At 26.7% G+C, this 21,053-nt stretch overlaps 4 protein-coding genes and 1 pseudogene across 4 annotated transcripts; 3 read left to right on the forward strand and 2 right to left on the reverse strand.

The window, feature by feature from the left end:
• Window positions 1–223: 223 nt before the first annotated feature.
• On the forward strand, window positions 224–3,080 carry LOC143221551 (phosphatidate cytidylyltransferase, photoreceptor-specific-like; the record flags this gene model as incomplete). The annotated part of the gene is made up of 9 exons (XM_076446972.1): window positions 224–348; window positions 476–572; window positions 672–848; window positions 1,204–1,406; window positions 1,730–1,886; window positions 1,973–2,125; window positions 2,202–2,333; window positions 2,403–2,537; window positions 2,991–3,080. Coding segments are annotated over 9 exons (1,269 nt in total), but the record flags the coding sequence as incomplete, so codon positions are not given.
• A 2,567-nt stretch (window positions 3,081–5,647) lies between these two features.
• On the forward strand, window positions 5,648–8,539 carry LOC143221555 (uncharacterized). The gene is given in 4 exon segments (XM_076446975.1): window positions 5,648–5,779; window positions 5,945–6,275; window positions 7,102–7,653; window positions 7,842–8,539. Coding segments are annotated over 4 exon segments (1,713 nt in total).
• Window positions 8,540–9,871: 1,332 nt separating this feature from the next.
• On the forward strand, window positions 9,872–11,053 carry LOC143221553 (acyl-coenzyme A diphosphatase FITM2 pseudogene; annotated as a pseudogene).
• A 1,562-nt stretch (window positions 11,054–12,615) lies between these two features.
• Window positions 12,616–16,567, reverse strand: LOC143221552 (uncharacterized). The gene is made up of 6 exons (XM_076446973.1): window positions 15,562–16,567; window positions 15,008–15,501; window positions 14,272–14,531; window positions 13,758–14,162; window positions 13,209–13,610; window positions 12,616–13,027 (listed from the first exon to the last, which is right to left on the reverse strand). Exons 1-6 carry the CDS (start codon window positions 16,565–16,567, stop codon window positions 12,616–12,618), a joined length of 2,979 nt encoding a protein of 992 aa, XP_076303088.1.
• Window positions 16,568–19,077: 2,510 nt separating this feature from the next.
• Window positions 19,078–19,677, reverse strand: LOC143221554 (allatotropin). Its single transcript, XM_076446974.1, has 2 exons — window positions 19,436–19,677; window positions 19,078–19,222 (listed from the first exon to the last, which is right to left on the reverse strand). Exons 1-2 carry the CDS (start codon window positions 19,675–19,677, stop codon window positions 19,078–19,080), a joined length of 387 nt encoding a protein of 128 aa, XP_076303089.1.
• Window positions 19,678–21,053: the final 1,376 nt, after the last annotated feature.

Genomic DNA, 21,053 nt, shown 5'->3' on the forward strand with positions numbered 1-21,053 from the left:
TCTTTTTAATTTAAAAATGTAAATATCATTAAAATGTAGTAGAATATCTATTTTAAAAGGTTGACATGAATATATTTTTTAAATAAAATATTATAATATATATTTTTAATTTTAATTAAATTAGAGCAAATAATATAAATTTGTTTATATTATTATATAAATATTATATAGTATTATTATCTGTAGAAATATTAATAAATAATTTGGATTATATCCCTTTTAGAAAGAAGATGTGGAATCTGAAGATGATGCTAAGTTGGAAGTTGAGGAATTGGCTAAATCTCTACCCCAAGGAACAGATCATACTCCATATATTTTAGATTCTGCTCTTTCTGGTTTACCTGATCGGTAAAGTTTTTTAACTATATTAAACATATATTAATATATAGAAAGTATATTAAACACACAAGTTCAAAATATTAATAAAAGATATTAATAAAAATGTCTATTTATTAAAATTAACATTCTTTTGTAGCTGGAAAAATTGGGTAATTAGAAGTATTTTTACCTTGTTTATGATTGCTGGATTTTGTGGAATTATTTATATTGGACCATTAGCACTCATGGCTACAGTAAGTTTGATTTATTAGTTTTATAAATGTATGCTCATTTATAAAATTTAATTTTCTTTATTTATTTTATGAAATATATTTTTTTATATTCTTTTTCAGACATTAATTGTACAAGTAAAATGTTTCCAAGAAATAATTAATATTGGATATGCAGTTTATAGAATTCATGGTTTACCATGGTTCAGATCTCTATCATGGTATTTCTTAATTACTTCTAATTACTTTTTTTATGGAGAAAATTTGATGGATTATTTTGCTGTAGTAATTAATCGAACAGTAAGTATAATAAAATTTAATTTAACGTAATATGTTTAAAATGTTTATTAGTGTATGATTAAATTTAATTAGAATTTTTGTGACCATATATGACATAAAATCAATAAATAAAGCTTTCTGAAGCATTATCTTTATATACTTTATATGGTTTCCAGTTCTCTTTTATAAGGTTTCTTATATAAGTTTAAATTTAAAATTAATTATATAAGCTAATAAATTTATATCAAAATAATGTTATTTTAAATACACAACAAATTTGTATTTATATTTATATAATTTATAAATTTATATATTTACAATGTTTTGTATTGATATATTTAAAGTAAAAATTTATAGTATTTTTTTTTATTTACAGGAATATTTACGTGTACTTGTTACATACCATCGTTTTATTTCATTCTGTCTGTATATTGTTGGTTTTGTATGGTTTGTACTGTCTCTTGTAAAAAAGTATTATATGAAACAATTTTCTCTATTTGCTTGGACTCATGTTGCTCTACTTATTGTTGTGACACAAAGTTATCTTATAATTAAAAATATTTTCGAAGGCTTGATATGGTAAATCAATTATTTGTATAAATTAATCCTTTGCACTACAATTTAATTATAAAGAATTGTGGATTGAGAAAACATTTAATCTTAATTGATCTCTATATATTTATTTCGTTTACAATAAAATTGTAAAATTTCTTCCAGAATTTATACAAATCTTATGTATATTAAAAAAATTTAAGTATAATTTTGTTAATATGATGAGCGTTTTTATGTGATTTGGTATGAAAAACCCACAATGGACTCGATTCGTTATTATAGTGCAAGGGATTAATATTTCTCTATATTTTATTAATTATCTTATAATGATATATGTTTATTCTGTATAGGTTCATTGTTCCAGTTAGTATGATAGTGATAAATGATGTAATGGCATACATGTTTGGTTTCTTCTTTGGTAAAACACCTTTGATTAAATTATCACCAAAGAAAACTTGGGAAGGTTTTATAGGTGGTGGTATTTCAACAGTTATGCTTGGCTTATTGGTAAATTTATAATTAAAATTTTTTAATCAAATACTGCGTATTATTAAACCTTTTAACTATGAAAATTTTTATAAAATACATTTTAGATATCATACATCATGTGTCAGTACCGTTACTTTATTTGTCCTATTGAATATAGTGAAGCTTTAGGTCGAATGACTATGGATTGTGAACCATCTGCTTTATTCCAACCTCAGGAATATACATTGCCTAATAGTTTGCAAGTTATATGGAAAATGGTAATACATATATAAGAAGAAGTGACAATTCTTGTATATGATAAGGGTGTTCAATAACAATAATTTTTGTTCATAGTTCAGTGGAAAATCTACAATAACTCTGTACCCGTTTTTACTTCATTCATTATCAATGTCAGTATTTAGTTCCGTAATCGGACCATTTGGAGGATTTTTTGCTAGTGGTTTTAAGAGAGCATTCAAAATTAAGGTAATTTATTAAGTTATATTTTGTTATAATAAATTACATAATATATAACATTTTATACAATTATTATAGGACTTTGGAGATATTATTCCTGGTCATGGAGGAATAATGGACAGATTTGACTGTCAGTATTTAATGGCAACATTTGTAAATGTCTATATATCTTCATTTATTCAAACTGCTTCACCTCAAAAGCTGCTACAACAGGTAAATATAGTAAATTTTTTTATCATTGTCACCATTTTTATTATTTTATTTAATTATTCTGTATATTTATTTTAATTAATTGTCGATTAAAGTAAAAATTAAAGTTATAAAGTAAAATTATAAAGTAAATTATAAATTACAATTGTAACGTAACGATTTAATTAATATTTTGTATTTTAAAAAATTTTAATGATTTAATTAATATTTTATATTTATAATTTTGTATTATTTGTGTTTTTGTCATTAAAAATTAAAAATACCATTCATTGAAAGTATTTCATTAAAAGTTAACTTATAGAATTTAATATATAATAGGAAAATTATTAATATTATATTCAATCTATACATTATTTTAAAAATATAATACACTTTTACAAATTTGTTTTTGAAAACATGTTCATGAATTAATTTATTGTACATTGTATACTATATATGGAATTGTTTTATGTACAGGTTTATAGCTTAAAACCAGAGCAGCAGTTACAATTGTTTCAAACATTAAAGGATTCATTAGAGAATAGAGGTTTACTAAATATCTATTGATATACTAGTATTAATGATAATTGTTAATAATTAATGGAATTACTTTGAAATAGCAACAAGTATTAGAAATATTATTTCTAACATTCATTTGGATATTGTACAATGTACGTTATACAAGCAACATTAACAATATTAATCACAATATATATGTTATACAAATAGCATTAACAATATCAATCATGAAGTATATTAAACTGAATTATGACGATAAAATTTATTTATAATTAGAAATTAAGAAACATGCAACATTTTCAATTCTTTTGCATTCCGCATCAAACAGTCCGTTTTCTATAAAAATTTGTATTAAACTGTGATGATAATGGAAATTTAAATACATGTTTCTTTTACAGTAATTAAACCAAAGAATATCAAACATACTATATGTTATAGAAAATCAATTTTTTATAAATATTTGAAGTCTTTATCAAATATTTTTTTTATATTTTCCTTCAATAAATTCTAAGATAATGAATTTATTGACAAAAATAAATTTTATGTAAACATTCATCCAAGACTAGGTATACATACTCAAACCAATCAGATCTCAGTATATTATTAAATTTTTATTGTGCATTTAATAGTTGTAGTAATAGACATATGAATCTCTTTCATAAAGTTAATTCTATGTATATAATTTGAAATAATAAATAGCGTTTAATAGACTAATTCATTTCAAAACTCAGTAATTCTAATACAACATTAATTATCATATAAAATATTTCTTTACTTGTTACCAGTTATATGTATGTATAATGTATGTATACGTACATTATGTGTATGTATATATATATATATTATTATTATTATAATTAACATCTATTAAACAGTTTTAGTATTACATCAGTGCCATGTTATTATTCATGTTTTACATCAAAGTTTTTAATACTTTATAATATTAACTGTGAAATATTTTCTTTAAAAAATATAATGCAGATAAAATAAAATATATTATTAGTGATCTCTTATGAAATTATTTTTAATACTTTTATGCACAACAATTATTGAATATCATGGCACTGTAAATTAGTTTATTTCAATTGTATACAAGATTTTAAAAAATTTTGTTTAATATTATTATAGACAAAAATTAAGTGGAAATGTAACTGTATCTCATAATAAGTATGTTTATACTATATTTTTATTATTATTACATAGATAGAGTTAATATATAAATAAATACTTAATTTTATAATTTTTAAAGTAAAAAAAATGTATCTCAATTAATGTAGTATTACAAAATGTTTTAAATCATTTTATGTTACATTTAAAATTATGCCAATTATTCATACAAATGAATTTCACACTTGTATGATTATATAAAAAATATTAATCTGGCACAATTGATAACATTGATATGTGATTATCACTACATTACATTTCCAGTTGAAAGTTTGGATATACTTTACACAATTAGTTTACATATGTCTTATAAACAAATTATACAATATAATTAACTCTAATTAAATATTTGTACTTTCTTTTATCATCAGATGCTTATACATTACTTCAATGTTGGAAATGAAATGTTAAAATAACTTAAATGTGTATAAAAAATAAAAGCAAACGATAGTAGATAGATGCATAAATGTAAGTATATTTGTTTAATGGAGAGCATAATAAGATAAATATGTATAGATGGAAAATTTTATAAAATAACAAATATGTTATTGTAACTATAAAATCTTAAAAGTGACTTAAATTTAAATATGTAACATTATTTATGTAGTGGTACAAGAAAATAAACTTCTTGGAAATGTTATTCTTTATACAATGCTTTAATCTTTTATTTTATGAAATCTAACACGTACATTGTTCTATTTGGGACTAATATATATTAGAAAAATTATATTTATATTATTTATATAAATTAAAATAGATATTTATTCAATAAAAAAGTACAAAAATAAAACTACAATTTTTTATTTTATCCTAACCGTTGTTATTTAAACATGTGTATTTTAATGACCGTAATCATCTTTTCATAAAATGTTTACAGTAAAATTCAACATATATAATTTTTCTCATAAATATGCAATAATATATTTAATTTTAAATGTTATTGTTATAAAATAGAATTACAAGTTATTAAAAACAATATTATAATTATAAATTTAATTCTATACATTTATTATTTCTTGCAATACTATTTATGATTTAAATTATGTGATATTTATAATCCAATATACTTTAGTCGTATATATAAACCAAACTATGAAAATTATATGTTATAAATATATTAAATAGTTTTGAAATAAACATAATACGAAGCTCAATTTATAATATTACAAGTTACTTAAAATTAGTTTAAAATACACAAATATTGTATAATGATATGTAGCTGTCGCATAATTTTACAAGAACACTATCGCACATCGCTTATGTCTAACTATTGGTACTCTGTAACTTTAATGTAATATATCGATTCTGTCTGTGTTCATACTCTATCAATACTTCGTACTCAATGGTATTACGATGATGAAATAAATATATAAATACACGCATCTATTTATGCGTACACTTAAGTATTTAGTTAAATTTGAATTTGTGGTGCTTTATACAAATTTAACATGTCAGATCACAGTGGAAAAGGTTATACACCTTTATCGCAAAATATAAGTAATACCGATACTGAAGATGAAGAAGATTGTTTAACTCAACCAAATGATATTCCTAAGGATCATGTCGATGATATTCAACCGGTAAGTTAAACAATTTTTTCTTTTTAATTATATTGTAAAGTATAAAATATAAGAATTTGTATAAATTAAAAAATCTATAGTTTCATTAGTATATTTTTGTGTTTATTTAAATATACGTGTGTAAAATAAAAACTAAAATATTTATAATACATATATAAATTCTAGCAATCAACTACTATTCATGAAAATGGAGTATATTATCCATTGGATGAAACAAGGAACTTAGCAAATCGATCAAAAAATGGACAAAATATGCTTAAATATTATAGAGATGATATACCTATAATGGTAGTTGAGGGCAACGACCAAAATGATTTGTGGAAAAGACGTGATATGTCTCCCTTATGACGATTTTGTTTGGTTGCTTCTATATTATTATGTGTTGTAACAATAATTATATTTCTGTATGTTTTACCTTGTGACAATTCAATGGTATGTCCTTCAATAAATGAACCTCAATCATCTATTTCTTGGGACAAAATCTTACAGGGAGTAGGTAAGTTTAACAAAATATATATTACTATATTTTATGTAAGTTAAATATAAATGCATATGCAAAAAATGTTTAAATATAATTTTATTTTTCATATTAAATGAAATTATAAGATGCATATGTGACATTGCTGTTTTTTAACATGTTATACTCAAAGAAGAATGAATATTTTAAAAGAATTCTAAATTTAAATGAAAAGAGTATATTAAAATATTTATGCAAATAAAAGTAATATTTGTCTCAAATTTTTGATATATTGATATTTTGTTAATTTTACTTGAACATCAATATATAATAAATATATTGATATTTAATATTTTGTTTTTAAACATTATATGAAAAAATACTTTTATAAAATTTTTATTTTTGTTATTTATTATAACAGAATATAAAATAAAAGATAGTTGAAGTATTAATATTTATAAAATTAATACAAAATATAACAAATAAATTGTTCTTAAAATAGTCTGAGTTTTTCTTTGAATATGATATATAATTTCATTACAAATAATTTTCTGAAAATAAATTTATATAAATAATCATTATACTTTTACATTTTTATTATACTTGCTTTAATTATTTTAATGTTAGATATTGTAGAATTACATTTAATAACAATAATATTGTCAATAAAAATTTTGGAAAATAGTGCTGCAATTCAGAGAATTTAAGAATATTGTTTATTGTAGCAATAACTCTCATTAACAAAATAAAAAATTGTTACATACTTTTATAGAATATTATAATTATATAAACACATATAATATTAAATAATTAATCGATGAAACTAACTTATTAACTATTTAATGTTTTAATCAAATATTTTTAGAATTACATGGCCCTATCTCCATTATTCATGGAAATCCTTCAAATCTCATATTTCTTGTTCGTGGACAGCGATATAGAGAAAATGATACAAATGATGATCAGGGACAAATATCAGCAGAAGGAGGAGGAGTTATGTCAATGCAAGGAAATAGTGGTTTACCATTATGGTTGGTTTCTTTGAAGAGACCACCTACTGAAATTGACTGCATTTCAATTGATACTGATCGATCTGGAAAACCAGATTGTATTGTTGCTGGTGTTCATGGCCTCTTGGCTAGTATTGAACCTATTGCAGGCACTATACATTGGAGTTCAAAAATTTATACATTTGAGAAACTACCTCTTATTTTATCAGATATTGATTCAGATGCAGTAGAAGATTTTTTGAGTGTAGAAATAGGAACAAAAAATATGCCTAATCTTGTTCTTTTATCTGGAGGAACTGGTCATCTTTTAGGACGATACTCACCTAGAAATTGTACATCTATTGATATAAATAGTCATGTTTTTAATAATACTATATCCTATATTTGCTATGACAATAAGGGAAAAAGTAAGTATAAATATGTAGAAACTTAAGTATTAAAAAGAAGAAAGTTATTATCAGTTTATGAATATGTTATTAATTATATAGAATAAAGTTTGTGAAATGTTAAATATATTTTTTCCTATTATATATATAGAACAAATTTAGCATGATGTGAAAAATAAAGTAATGCATAATTTTCATTTCCTTTATAGATACGGTTAAAACCATGACCATTACAGGATTATTACATGCTATGAAATTATCAGAATATAAAAAATTAATACTGAAACCAACAGTGACATTTCATACCTTCAAGGCTTTAAAATTCAATAATGAAGAAAATAGTTGGAGACCAACACCATACCACTATTTATTTATTGAAAATAAAGGATTATGTCCAGGAGAATTTTGCAAAGCTAGTGTAAATCTAACATTGCAGAAAAATGGAAACCAAGCAGTAATAATATGGGATTATGTCAGTTTAAATTCTTTTGTATCAAAACCAGCTTTTTTGATTGTACCTGGAAAACCTTATACTTCTGGATTTGCCATTAAGTTTTGGCAATGGATTAATTCTACATCTGAACATACAGGAAAAGTATCTATTACAGAAAAAAGGCTAATAGAAAGAGTATTAATAGTTTTTGTAAATTATACAGATGTACAAGTTAGAAATGCAAGTCAAACAGATATTATTCAGTTGTGTCAAGATATAGATTGTCAACCAAATTTGAGTTTGCGTGCTCACTTTAGTTCAATCAAAATTGATTATATTAGTAAAGACGGATTACCAGAATTAATAACATACTGGGCTTCATATGATATAGAAGCACCAAAGGTATTGACATCAAAAGTACAAGTTGTAAAATTAGATTCACTTGTAATGGGCTTATCACATGCAAGTGTTTAATTTTTTGTTTATTTAGTGATTTCTAGTTACTGCAATATAAAATTATTAATAAACATTATAACAATGAGACAAAAACATTTGTTTCATAACTATATTTAAGTCTGCTAATATAACTAGTGCTACCATTAATAAATGGTATTTGGCCATAAATTTATTAGAACTAGTCAACATTTGATAGTAACGTAGCAACGATTTTCACAAGCGCCTAATTTATCATAAAATAATTTTTAAATGATAATTTTCATAATAAGCAATTATTCTTAATGTCCATATATTTTACAAGAATTCTCAATTGTGCCTTGCAAAAGCTGTATACAAGAAACATGAACAAATATATAAAATTTGCAAAAATAATTGCATGTTATTAGAGAAAACTTGTTAAAAGTTTTATATGTTTAACAAAATTTTAAAAATAATAGCAAAGTTCCTTTTCTAATGTTACTTAATAATGCATATGGGATCATTTTACCTAAATTTATTCAGCATTATGAGTGAATTCTTAATTATAAAAAACAAAGCTTATTGCATATAAATGCTAGTATAGTATTATAAGAAATGAATAATAAATAAAAATCTTACTCTAGTCATATTGCTATTTATTCATAATTCCAAAGTGTCATGTTATTTTTCCTTATTTATGAGTTTTTTGTTTGTGATGATATTTAACATTTTATTTCCATTGCAAAAGTATTCTAATATTCAATTAGGATACTAGTTTTCTTTCTATATTACAATATACCTTCTTAGAACAATTAAATTTTACTAAATTTGTACAATGTATGTTGCACTTAAAAGAATAAAAAGAATAGTTAGACACTAATTATAGACATTCCGTCTTGTCATACAAACAGGTAATTATAATTTTATTCGTATCAAATTTTTTTTGTATAATATAAAAGTACTGAACTTTGTGTGAACGATTAAAAATTAATATTTATTTTGTGAATCATTATATTCAAAGTTAAATAAAATACCTTCAAATGTTTATTCTTAAAAAAGTGTTAAAAGTGGAAGAGCAGTCTCAAATTAATTTCTTACGTTAGTAAAGGGGAGGGGAGGAACTATTGCATGACAGAGCAAATCAGTGTGGTCACAGACATAGAGCGGACGTAGTACTATTTCGAGTAACAGTTGATCTATACGTATTGATAATACAGCTGAATTCTATGCATAAAGTATATTAAGAGTTTTAGCTGCATGTGAAAGAAATACGTATAAATAGCTAAAAACTAACCTCGATTGTGTAAAAGGAATTAATTTACCATGCGGCAATATTACGTACATTCTAAAAATCAATAACGTACGTATGATAACCTTTGATCTGATTACACGATGGCTACGGGAAAACGAAGAGGCGTGCATACAACATCCGGTAGTTCCATGATGTTTGGGTCATCAGGAAGTAATTTAAGATCAAGTCGTCTAAATTTTCGTCCCAATTCAACTCAAGAAGACAGAGGCGGAACTCGACCAACTGCTGCTCCAAGTTCCATAGGTCTTATACTTGTAACGATGTTTCTACATGTTTGTAAAAAGTCCTTACTGTTCGATACAAGACTCAAGGTTGCTATATATTGTGGTGCGATATTTATAGTGTCATTAATAGCAGATTTTATTACTATGCCAAGAACGTATTTCTCACGCCCAGATAACGCGCTCAATCAGTACTTTGTGAAATGGGGATGGGGATGGTTGCTGACAGTAACTGTTCCCTGGGTTGCATTGACTGCGCATACACTTGGTTGTGGTCGTAGGTCGATTTTACTTAAACATCTTGCTAGATTGGGTTTAGCTACAATTGCGTGGTTACTGTGGATGAAATTGTTTAATTTCATTGAAACGAATTATGGTCGATGTCTCAATACAAAGGACATACAATTACAGACAAAAACAAAGTGTCTTCAATCTGGTAAATTTTGGAGTGGTTTTGATATATCCGGGCATACATTTATTCTTATATATTCAAGTTTAATCCTAGCAGAAGAAGGCTCTTCATTAGTTGGGTGGGAGGGTATAAAGGATTTAATTATGCGTGAAGAACATTCGCGTATTACTCCGAATGAGCCCAGTACTGGACCGCTTCGAAATCTTTCGAATTCTGACTTGGAATTTTTAAAAAAAGCACATAAAGTACTTACACCTTATCTAAGAGGTCTTTTTGTTGCAATGACATTGCAACAATTACTTTGGGACACTATGTTAATATCTACAATGTTATATTATCATATTATGATAGAAAAATTTCTTGGAGGTGTAGCTGCTGTTTTAACATGGTATGTTACATATCAATGGTGGTATAAATCTTCAAAAAATTCATTACCTACACCCGGTGATGGTTTATTTAAATATAATGAGATAAAAACCCATGACAGTAATTCAGTTAGATCAAGACGTAGTACTCTAAATGGTACCAATAGATTTATGGGGCTTCCTATTCGCACGACTCAGGATAATATTGATACAAATATTATTAATAGGCAATCAGATTCTGAGATATCTACTTCCAGAACATAAAAGCAATATAAAAATGGGATTTCTAATACTTTTACATAACTTTTTTATATGTATATACATTAAATATAAAAATCTAATATGCTGATATGCTTATATTTATTTAAAGTAATTTTATAATAGTTTTATCTTTTAATTGAAGCAACTATTTAAAAGTCATAAAACCCAAATTTATCTAATGAAGTATATTCTATTAAATTTCGACATAGTCGTTTACATAGCATTTTAATGTATGTATATATGTACCTTAAATTTTGGATGAATCATATTTATTACTGGTATAGTTTTATTAAATGTGCTTAACGTTATCTTTGTAAATACAAATCAGCTACATAAGTATGGCAATACTTACGTAAATCTGTGTATAAAATATAGAACAAAATGATTTTTCTACTATTTCATGGACTGTTAAAAGAATTAGAGTACAATTAATGTATATATAATTATTGTTATAGACAGATTTTGTGATCTTGTTTTGTAATTTGTATTTAATAAATTACTATTAACAAAGTGTTTGTCCTACTAGTTAATAAAACGTTTATAATAAAAATTCATGTTTTTTATTATGAATTCAGAAATTTGATTATTATTGCTATGTTTACACTACTTTAAAGAAAATCAATTTACATTATTTTTCTGTCACTTGTATGAAAGAATACATTTTTTTTAATAAACTTTTATTAAAAAAGTTTAAATCCCTACATTTGTCCAAATTCCTTTGTATGTAGTAAAACCGTTTTAACCATATATACTATGTTTTAGAATAAAATTTTTTTGTAGTTTTAATTTTCCGCAATTGTAGATGTAACATAAAAATAGCTATATAAAATATGCACACTCTTTAATAGTATATCCTTTTTCTTTTGGATAAAAATATTATAGTTAATGTAGTTCTATTAACTTCTATTAATGATCAGAATGAACTAATAATGTTAATGTTACAATAATAAACCTAATTTGTTACAAGAGGAAAAAAGATTAGTTTATAGAATATTTATACTGGCGCGACATTTTATTGTCGTTTAATATCACCGTTTGTATCTATTTAAAAATATTAGGTTTGTATGATCATAGATGTATTGTATATTTCAACAGAATCTTTCATTCATATATAAATAAATTACACGTTTTTTTTCATTTACGTGTATTTGGCAGTTTTGAGACGTTGTCTTGCAGTTTATTTTTATCCTACTTCTAGAAATCACTATGATCATTTAATTTAAAAAACAAATGTACGGCTCGAAGTTTTTACATACATATTTGCGTACAGGCGTTATGTGTACATGCGTAGGAAAACAATTTGCAATTTCCAATAATGAAGAAACTACAGTAATACAGTATTATATTTGTTCGACATTGTATACGTTTACATGTTGGCGAAAAAAATTCGAAAATTGGAAATTAGAAAAATTTGTGAAATTAGAAATGCTTTTGTCTCTGATATGAATTGTTTTTTTTCCATATCACATGCTACTTTATAGTAACTAATTATATATACTAGGAAATATTTGTGTCTGCATTTGTATACATACATGTTTTCAAAATGATAAATCTGTGCTGTATTATTAAACTTTCGATCTCTTACGCGCAATTGCATCTTCTACTGCTTTAAGTTGTTTTAACAATTCTTCCCTTCGTGAACTTGCTTTTTTGGCTGCTTTGGCTGCAGCTGCAGCGACGCTTGCTTTACTATCAATTAATGGTGGCGATTCTAACCCTCTCTTTTTTCCAGCCATTAAAGCAGACCGATCGACTTTTTTTATAACCGCAGTATTACTTGTTGGCTTTAATGTAAGTTTGATTTGCTGTTTAGTACCACTAAGTTTTAAAGCATCGATACCCTTGGAATCTTTTCGTGTTACTGGTGGAGTGGAACCTTTCCTTCGACGTGTTTCACTGGAAGAAGAGGAATAACTCGACTCACTAGAATCACTACTGCTACCGCTGCTTTCTGAACCTGAACTACTGTGTGAAGACCTAAAAACATATTTTTTCACATTACAGATATACACACACACACACACGCATCATACACACACGCGCGCGCGCGCGCATATATATATATATAGCAACTATATTTTGTTGCTTTTATCTATCTAACATCTTAGAAATCTAAATTTCATTACAATTAATGAAATGTACTTAAAAAATTTTTTACCTCGATCTCGATCGACTTTTAATAACTTTAGCTACTGCAGCGGCTGCTATTGCTGCTTTGTCTCTTGCTTTCTCATGATGACGTTGATGAGAAGAAAGCGGACTTGGAGCAGGTGGGTTGAGACCAGCACGTCGATGAAGTGTACCAGTTGTAGGAGAAATGGAGCCTTTAGGTGGACGAGGAGAAGGAGCAGGTGGATTCATTAACATAGCACCACGTTGAGGTGCAGCAGCTGCAACCGTAGGAGGATTAGAAGGTGGTGAAGTTACCACTGTTTTTCCTTTGCCAGCACCACGGGGGGGGGGGGGGGGGGGGGGGGTTCTAGAGGGAGGAGATGGTGAACGGGACCTGGATAGGGAGTCGTAAGAACTGTAGCTAGAGCGGCTCGAGCTACGGCTAGAACTAAAAACAGTATACAGTACACATACATTTTTTATATATAAAGAGTATAAAAAAAAACATTACACTTTAAAGAGTTTCTTAATGTATGTTTAATAATTTAAAGACTATAAATTTTATATTATTGATAAAATTAAAGATAAAGTTTACCTTGTTGACGAATATGAAGAGCCTGAAGAATATGATTGTCTTCGTGATCGTCGAGATGATGTATTTCGGCGTACTGTACTCGGAGATTTGCGACGCATCCAAGGATCTGCCCATTCATCTCCTCTACTCCTCTCTTCTGGTGGTGGTTCTTCCTCTCGCCAAGGTTTAGTTGGTGGAATACGTTCTACTATGACTTCTCTTGATGGACGTTTATGTTTCTTTTCATATTTCTCGTAGTATTCTCGTTCTCTATCGCGTTCACGTTCACGTTCTCTTTCTCTTTCTCTTTCTCTAGTATGTGGTGGTGGAGAAACAGAGTGAGGCGTTCCACGAGGTATTGCATGATAATCGATACGTTCTCTATATTCAGTAGTAACTCGAGAATCAGCTTTATAATGTACCCTCCTTAACAGAAAAATGATATTTAAATATTTATTTTAAAAAATTATAAAATATATAAATACTTTTAACTTACATTATATTTTTAATAAATAATAAATATCATTAACAATACCTATAATATTCTGGTGGTGCTGTTGCTGGTACATAATAAGGATCAGGATCATCAATATATCTCTCTGGTGAGAGTCTTGGTGGTGGTATTCTCCTAGGTGCCTCTCTAGGTGGCCATCTTTCAACAGGGGGTTCTGGACTAGCTGCTCGTACATAATATCCTGCTTCCCTATCTAATTCATCTTGTCCTAAACTTAAATTCATTTTCTTCTCTTCAAAGTCCATATCTGATTCTTTGCGTTTATTTGCTTTGCGCATCATCTGTATAAAATATATATAAGTAGAAGTGCTTTTTATAATAACATAGTAATACAAAATGTTTACTTTTATAAAATTATAAAGTGTCATATTTAAAAATATCTTCTTTAGTTATGTTAATATAAACAGTTTTTTTATATGTAATTTGAATGGTTTATCACACAAATTTGAATTTTCAAAAGTAAGTTAAGGCTCAAGACATAAAGAATAAAAAATAAATTTTATAGTATACTTAAAATAAAATTTAATATTATTTTCAAGCCATTGTTACCTGTGTACTATTGTTATTATTATTGTAACAATCATCATAAATATTATTATAAAAAATATATATACATAACAATAGGAGCTTAAAAAAAAGATTCCAATAATATTCATTTTTAAAATCTATTTAAATCGAATATAAAATGTTTTTTATATTATTATAAATACAAAAACAATATCTTGTTCTATCTTATAGAAGTAATATATAAACTTACTTCCTTAGCATGTCGTAATCCACGTTCCCATGCAGATTCAGTAGGAAGATCTTCTATTTTTGGCGTATGTGTTGGTGCGCCGTACCCAGGTAATGGTCGCACCATATTTGGTCTATCAATATGAGGTCTGAATTCGTGTGGAGCAGCTGCATGTGGAGCGTATGCCATTGGTCTTACCATATCAAACATGGTATAATTACCCTTGTCAGTTACACCTGGATGTAAGAATCTGCAACTTACTCCCCATGTGCATTGACCTCGATTATAAAAACGACAAACAGGTCTTGGTTCTGTTTCTTCTGGTCTGGCATCATCACCATCACTAAGTTCTCCTTCTTCTAATTCAGATTCTACTTTTTCTCCATCTTCCTCTCCTTCTTCCTTATCATTTCCATCAATACCTTCTTTTGATTTCATTTTATCCTTATCCTTATCTTTCCCATCTTTATCATCTTTGTCTTTATTTTCTTTAATAATTGGCCCTTCTGTTTCACCTAAAAGTAACATTTTTAATTGTACTTATATAAAATTTAAATAGTATATGAATTATTTACCTTCATCACGTTCATCTTTCCATTGACCATCAGCTTCAAAATCCAATTGCTCACTTTCTTCTGTTAATCCAACAGGTGTATTTTTCTCCTCTTTTTCTATTTTATCATTATTAACACGTTTTTCTTCATTTTGCTGGTTTTCTTTGAGTATTGATTCATGTTCTGTAGTTCCATCAACTCCATCTATACTTTCTAGATCAGAAACATCTGATAAATCCTCACCATGTGTAATTGGTGTAGGTTTCAATTTAGTTATTGATTCAGGTTCATCTTCAATATCTCCATCTGAAATTTGTTCTCCATCCAATTCATTAAATGAAGTTTTTATTGGCGGGGAATGAGGTGGTGAATGTTTTTCTGACTCTTGATCATCCATAGGAGATGCTGGACCTGATTTTGGAGAACTTCTTCCAGACATTAATGATTTTGCTGAACTACGTCCAGATCTTGGTGATTTTGGTGAACTTTGTCTTGATTCACTATTCTTATAAGAATATGATTTCAGAGAATTATCTCCAGATCTTTGTGCATCTACTTCTAAATCAAACTGTTTAGGTTCTGTATCTTCAAGGTGTAAAGATTTGGAATCGTGTGGAGTAGATGGGCACGACCTTTCATCTTGCATAGGTGAATGTGATAAACTGTGATCAGTTCTTGGTGAATCCAAAGAATTATTTCCTGAATGATATGATTTTGGTGAAACAGGTGGTGATTTAGATAAACTACGGATTGATCTTGGAGAACCCACTTCACTAGGAGATGCTAATCCAGACCTTTGCGATTTTGGAGATATTGGTGTATATCTTGGTGATTTTGAATCTCTTTCTGATATAACAGATCCAGGTGACTTCTCTCTTGAAGAAGTAGAACTTGCTCTAGATTTATGTCCAGATACAGACGAATGATGTGAGAAGATTGGTGATGCCACATTGTCAGCAGATGCAACACGATCTCTCCTTCCATCATAACCCTCCGAAGAGGAACTTTCTGAACCAGAGTCTGACATGATGAATTATTCTAGCCTGTAAACAAGTTATTTTTTTACAATATGTACAATAATAATTTGAAAAAAAATGGGACCACTGCTTAAACAAATTATTAATTCCCCTTACTTGAGAAGTGAATTTTTTAGCCGAACCGACCAAATGTAGCACTGAAAAATCTGCATCAGTAGCATCGCAGGGCTTACCTGTATCAATAAGAGCCTGTGCAGTACTTGCTCTTGAAGGCACAACGCGAGCAATCCATACCATGTCGAACATACTTTTTATATCACGTTGATAACTTTTTTTACTAACAACTTTTATACTTTATACTTAAACTGAACTTTTTTCACATTTACAATACATACTGTTAATTTTCAGGATTTCTTGCCCCGAACTTTTTGTTTTACGTTTTAAACTTTCAACTCGAACACAACACAAACTAAGAAATACCGGTAAACCGCAAACCGTTTTGTACTGCACTAGAAACTATAACGAACGGACTTTCAACCTGTAAGAATGTCTTTTGGGCATGGAGAAAGAAAGAACAAAGGAAAGAGGAAAACTTTAGGAAAAGAGAAACTAAAGCATTGTATTTATCATCATATGTAAGTGGAACTACATAAAACGAAAATCAGTTAACTTACTATCATGTGATAAATAAATTACATAAAAAAATTCATGTAAATCAAATAGTTATTAGTAATAAAAGAAATTAATATAATCTATTCTCTTGATAATGGTACTAGATATATCAGAAATAAAAAAGAAACAAGAAATTAATTAGAAATGAAATTACATGTTTATGTAAATTTTTTAGTTAGAAAATAATTTTCTATGACTATTATAAAATAAAAATATTTAATATATACAAACATATATCAATTGAATGATATATGTAAATTACTAATATATTACATATAGTACAGATTGCAGCAATAATATTTACAAGCTGAATTAAATTTTAATTCATAACAATGTCATATCTCATAAATTATAATCATACAAAATAATCACACAGTGTTAATTAATTCATACTTAGACAAATATATTTATTTTTAAACTTAAGTAAAAATGAAACTATTAGAAAATTTTTTTAGATAACTAAAACTTTAGACCATATTAAAAAAGAATAGGGATTTTATACAAAGAATCCATTAAAGGCTTTGATACTTACTATTCACAAAAAGCATGAATATATATATATATATCAATAATGTAAATATATTTGTAAGTTATGAAGAAGTATTTAGAATATAGCTCTACATAAATGTAACAGTATAAAATTTTGAAATAAATTTTAAATTATAAGTATTTCCATGAAACTTGTAAATTATTTTCACTACTTTATAAAACATGGGGGACTCCTTATGATTAATGAGGAAATTTCAAAATAACACATTAACGTAGAACTATATGTATTATATATAAAACATATACTTTTGAATATTTTATGAATATTACTAAATACAAAATAATGCAGAAAATTATGATTAATATGCATTAAAATAAAAATTTTCAATCATTTTAAAAAGCGGTTAGAATTCTGTTGTAATACACATTAGTTATTACATTGGTTTCAATTTATTTAAATATTTTCGAAAATATTTGAGGTTAACATTGTAATATTATTAAATATTACTGCAAATCAGTCTGTAGAATTTTAAACAATAGATGTCACAGAATTTCAGATATTATTTATAAAAAATATATATTGTTGAAAATGTCTCGTGGGATTCTTACCTTTGTTGCACGTATGCCTGTGGGCCTTTGGAGATTTTAAGACTCCGAGGCTTAAGGTGGCCGGCGTCACTCAGATATTGCAAATTAAAGTTTTCGCTTCCGATTCCGCTTTATTATTTTTGAGACTAATTCTATTCCAAAATTAGACGTTTTTACGTCTCAAACCAATTTAATACTATAAGCGTTTAAACATGAAAACGCACAAACGAAAAAGCCATAAAGCGTAGAAACCGAAAGCCCTTCTGGGCTCTAAACCATTGATTATTCTTAATATAGATAGTCATATCCTGAAAATACATGTGTCTTTTGTTCCTACACTTTTGTAATTTTATAGTTGGTAACAGTGATTTACATAAGTTTTGTGATTAAAATTTACATTTTTGAAATTTAAAATGTATAAAATTCCATTTATTTAAAAAAAAATATAATGAAATACATTTAAGAAATGTCCATGACTCTTATTATGTAAATTTTATACGTCATATAAAACTTTAACTTCGATTTATTTTAAATCATAAAATTCGTTATTTATTAGAGTACATTATCATTGGTTGTTGCAATGTAACCAATAAGTTGTATTTTTAAATTGTTTAAAATATAAACAATATATTATATATCAATACTTAGAAATAGTGTAACATATCAAAAAATTATTATTTAATTATTATTAAACAATTTTAGAAAATTTATACATTAATAACAAAATAAAGATTTGAATATCACATGGTTTATTAAACTAAAAGTTATAGCTAGAAATTGTGTACATTATTTGTTCATACAGTGTAAAGATTTAATATAACCAAGTTATTCTTTCTGGATTAGAGCGATCCATCATTGACATAAAATTAATACGTTCATCTATTAATATCTGTGTTAACTTTGTTGCAAAAGCTGGATTTGTTTTCATTTGTTGAAGTAACCATTCCACGGGAATTCTGAAATGAAAACGTTTAATATTAATTATATTTGCTAACTTTTTTTTATAACATATTTCTTTCTTAAGTGTAAAATATACAAAAGAAGTGTATTAAAATAGCACAATGTGATTAAAGTAGTAAAATGTATATGCTAATATAATATGCGCGCACGCACGCGTGTGTATGTGTATGTGCGCGCGCGTGTGCGTATAGATATATATATATATATACCCCTGTGGAAAATAACGCAGAAGTGTAGCTAAAATTCGTTCGTGCTTATTAATTTTTGGAACTTCGACAACACTTTGTCTTTTTCCAAAACCATATGCCGTAGACATGTATTCAGGTTTAAAACCACGGATCACTCGTGGTCTTGCATGTGTCTTTACGAAATGAGAATGATTATGATTTTTAGATGTGGCTATGACAATTCCACTGACGAAAGCCAAAACAATGACAATACTTGCTCGCATGATTTTCTAGTATTAAAAAAAATGTATTAGTTATACTTGTATATTTGTAAAAATTATATAATAAAAAAGTTTATACATTTTTATATAAAAGAAACAAATGGATTAGATGAAAACATGATTAACATGTTAGTAAAAATATATAAATCATTTTTAACGATAATAATCCATATGTTTCTTTTCCTTTTTCTTGTATTTTGTATTATACAACTTTATATTGCCAAATTATAGCAACGAAATTGTAGATTGTAAATTTTTTATTCAAATAACAAATTCATAATCTTAATTCAGTTTGAATCATAGAATTTTAACAATAATGAAAGAGGATACAAATTTAATATCTATATGATTTCGTCTCTATTCTGCAATATTCGTATCGTAAATTATATTATATGGGCGATGAACTTCTTATGAAATTATATAGAATTGAAAAATTGGAATTATAATACAGGTTTATACATACCACAAGATCATATAAATCATGAATATGCACATCAAACATAATATAAATATAGATCGTACTTACACGTATTAATATTGCCTGTTTTCTTACATTTAAATATATAATATTGTTTCAAATACCTATACCTTTCAAATGGAATAGAAATTTATTAGTATATTTACTTAAAAAGAAATTAAAATACAAAAGAATAGGTGTTATAATGCATCACTAAAAAAGACTATAGTATAAAGATGTAATATTATTTTTAATATCATTAAAAATGTATTAAACACTCTAGCTACACATTCTATGTCGTCGACAATATTATCTAAAATCTTAAAAAACTGTAACTTAAATTTTACACATAAATAGTATATGTTGTAACATCACGTATGAACAAGAAAGACTGCGCTCAGAGTTTATCGCAGTCTCTTTTGTAGCTGGCCGCCAACATCGCCGTTGTAGCCGCCGTCGACGGCGTCAACGGCGTTCTAACGATCCGTATCTTCGTCAATGATACATTTTCAGTCAATTTATTTATTTAAAGTATTATATACAATTTAAATAAATTTAGCGTAAAATAACAAAAATATTTTTACTTTATAATCATGCTACTAAAGCAGTATAATACTTTGTTAAATATTTAAAACACTATTTTCTCGGAACTTACGAAGAAAAGGAGCGACCGTTAACGCCTCATTTCCTAGTAACGGCCGCTCTTGCCGACGAAATTGCCTATTTTATCTTATTGTACTGAACGAAGTAAAAAATATGATACAATTGCAGTAATTTGATAGAAAATATGATATAATAATATTTAGTTGAGTTAAAAATATTATTTTAACGTAATTTAAACTGAAAATGTAAGAAACATTTATGAAGCGCCGCATCGCCGCCGGTCGCAGTAAATAGCGCGTTTAGCCGCCAATGCGTATAT

The sequence above is a fragment of the Lasioglossum baleicum genome, unplaced genomic scaffold (genome assembly GCF_051020765.1).
Source record: "Lasioglossum baleicum unplaced genomic scaffold, iyLasBale1 scaffold2671, whole genome shotgun sequence".
Taxonomy (NCBI): Eukaryota; Metazoa; Arthropoda; class Insecta; order Hymenoptera; family Halictidae; genus Lasioglossum; species Lasioglossum baleicum.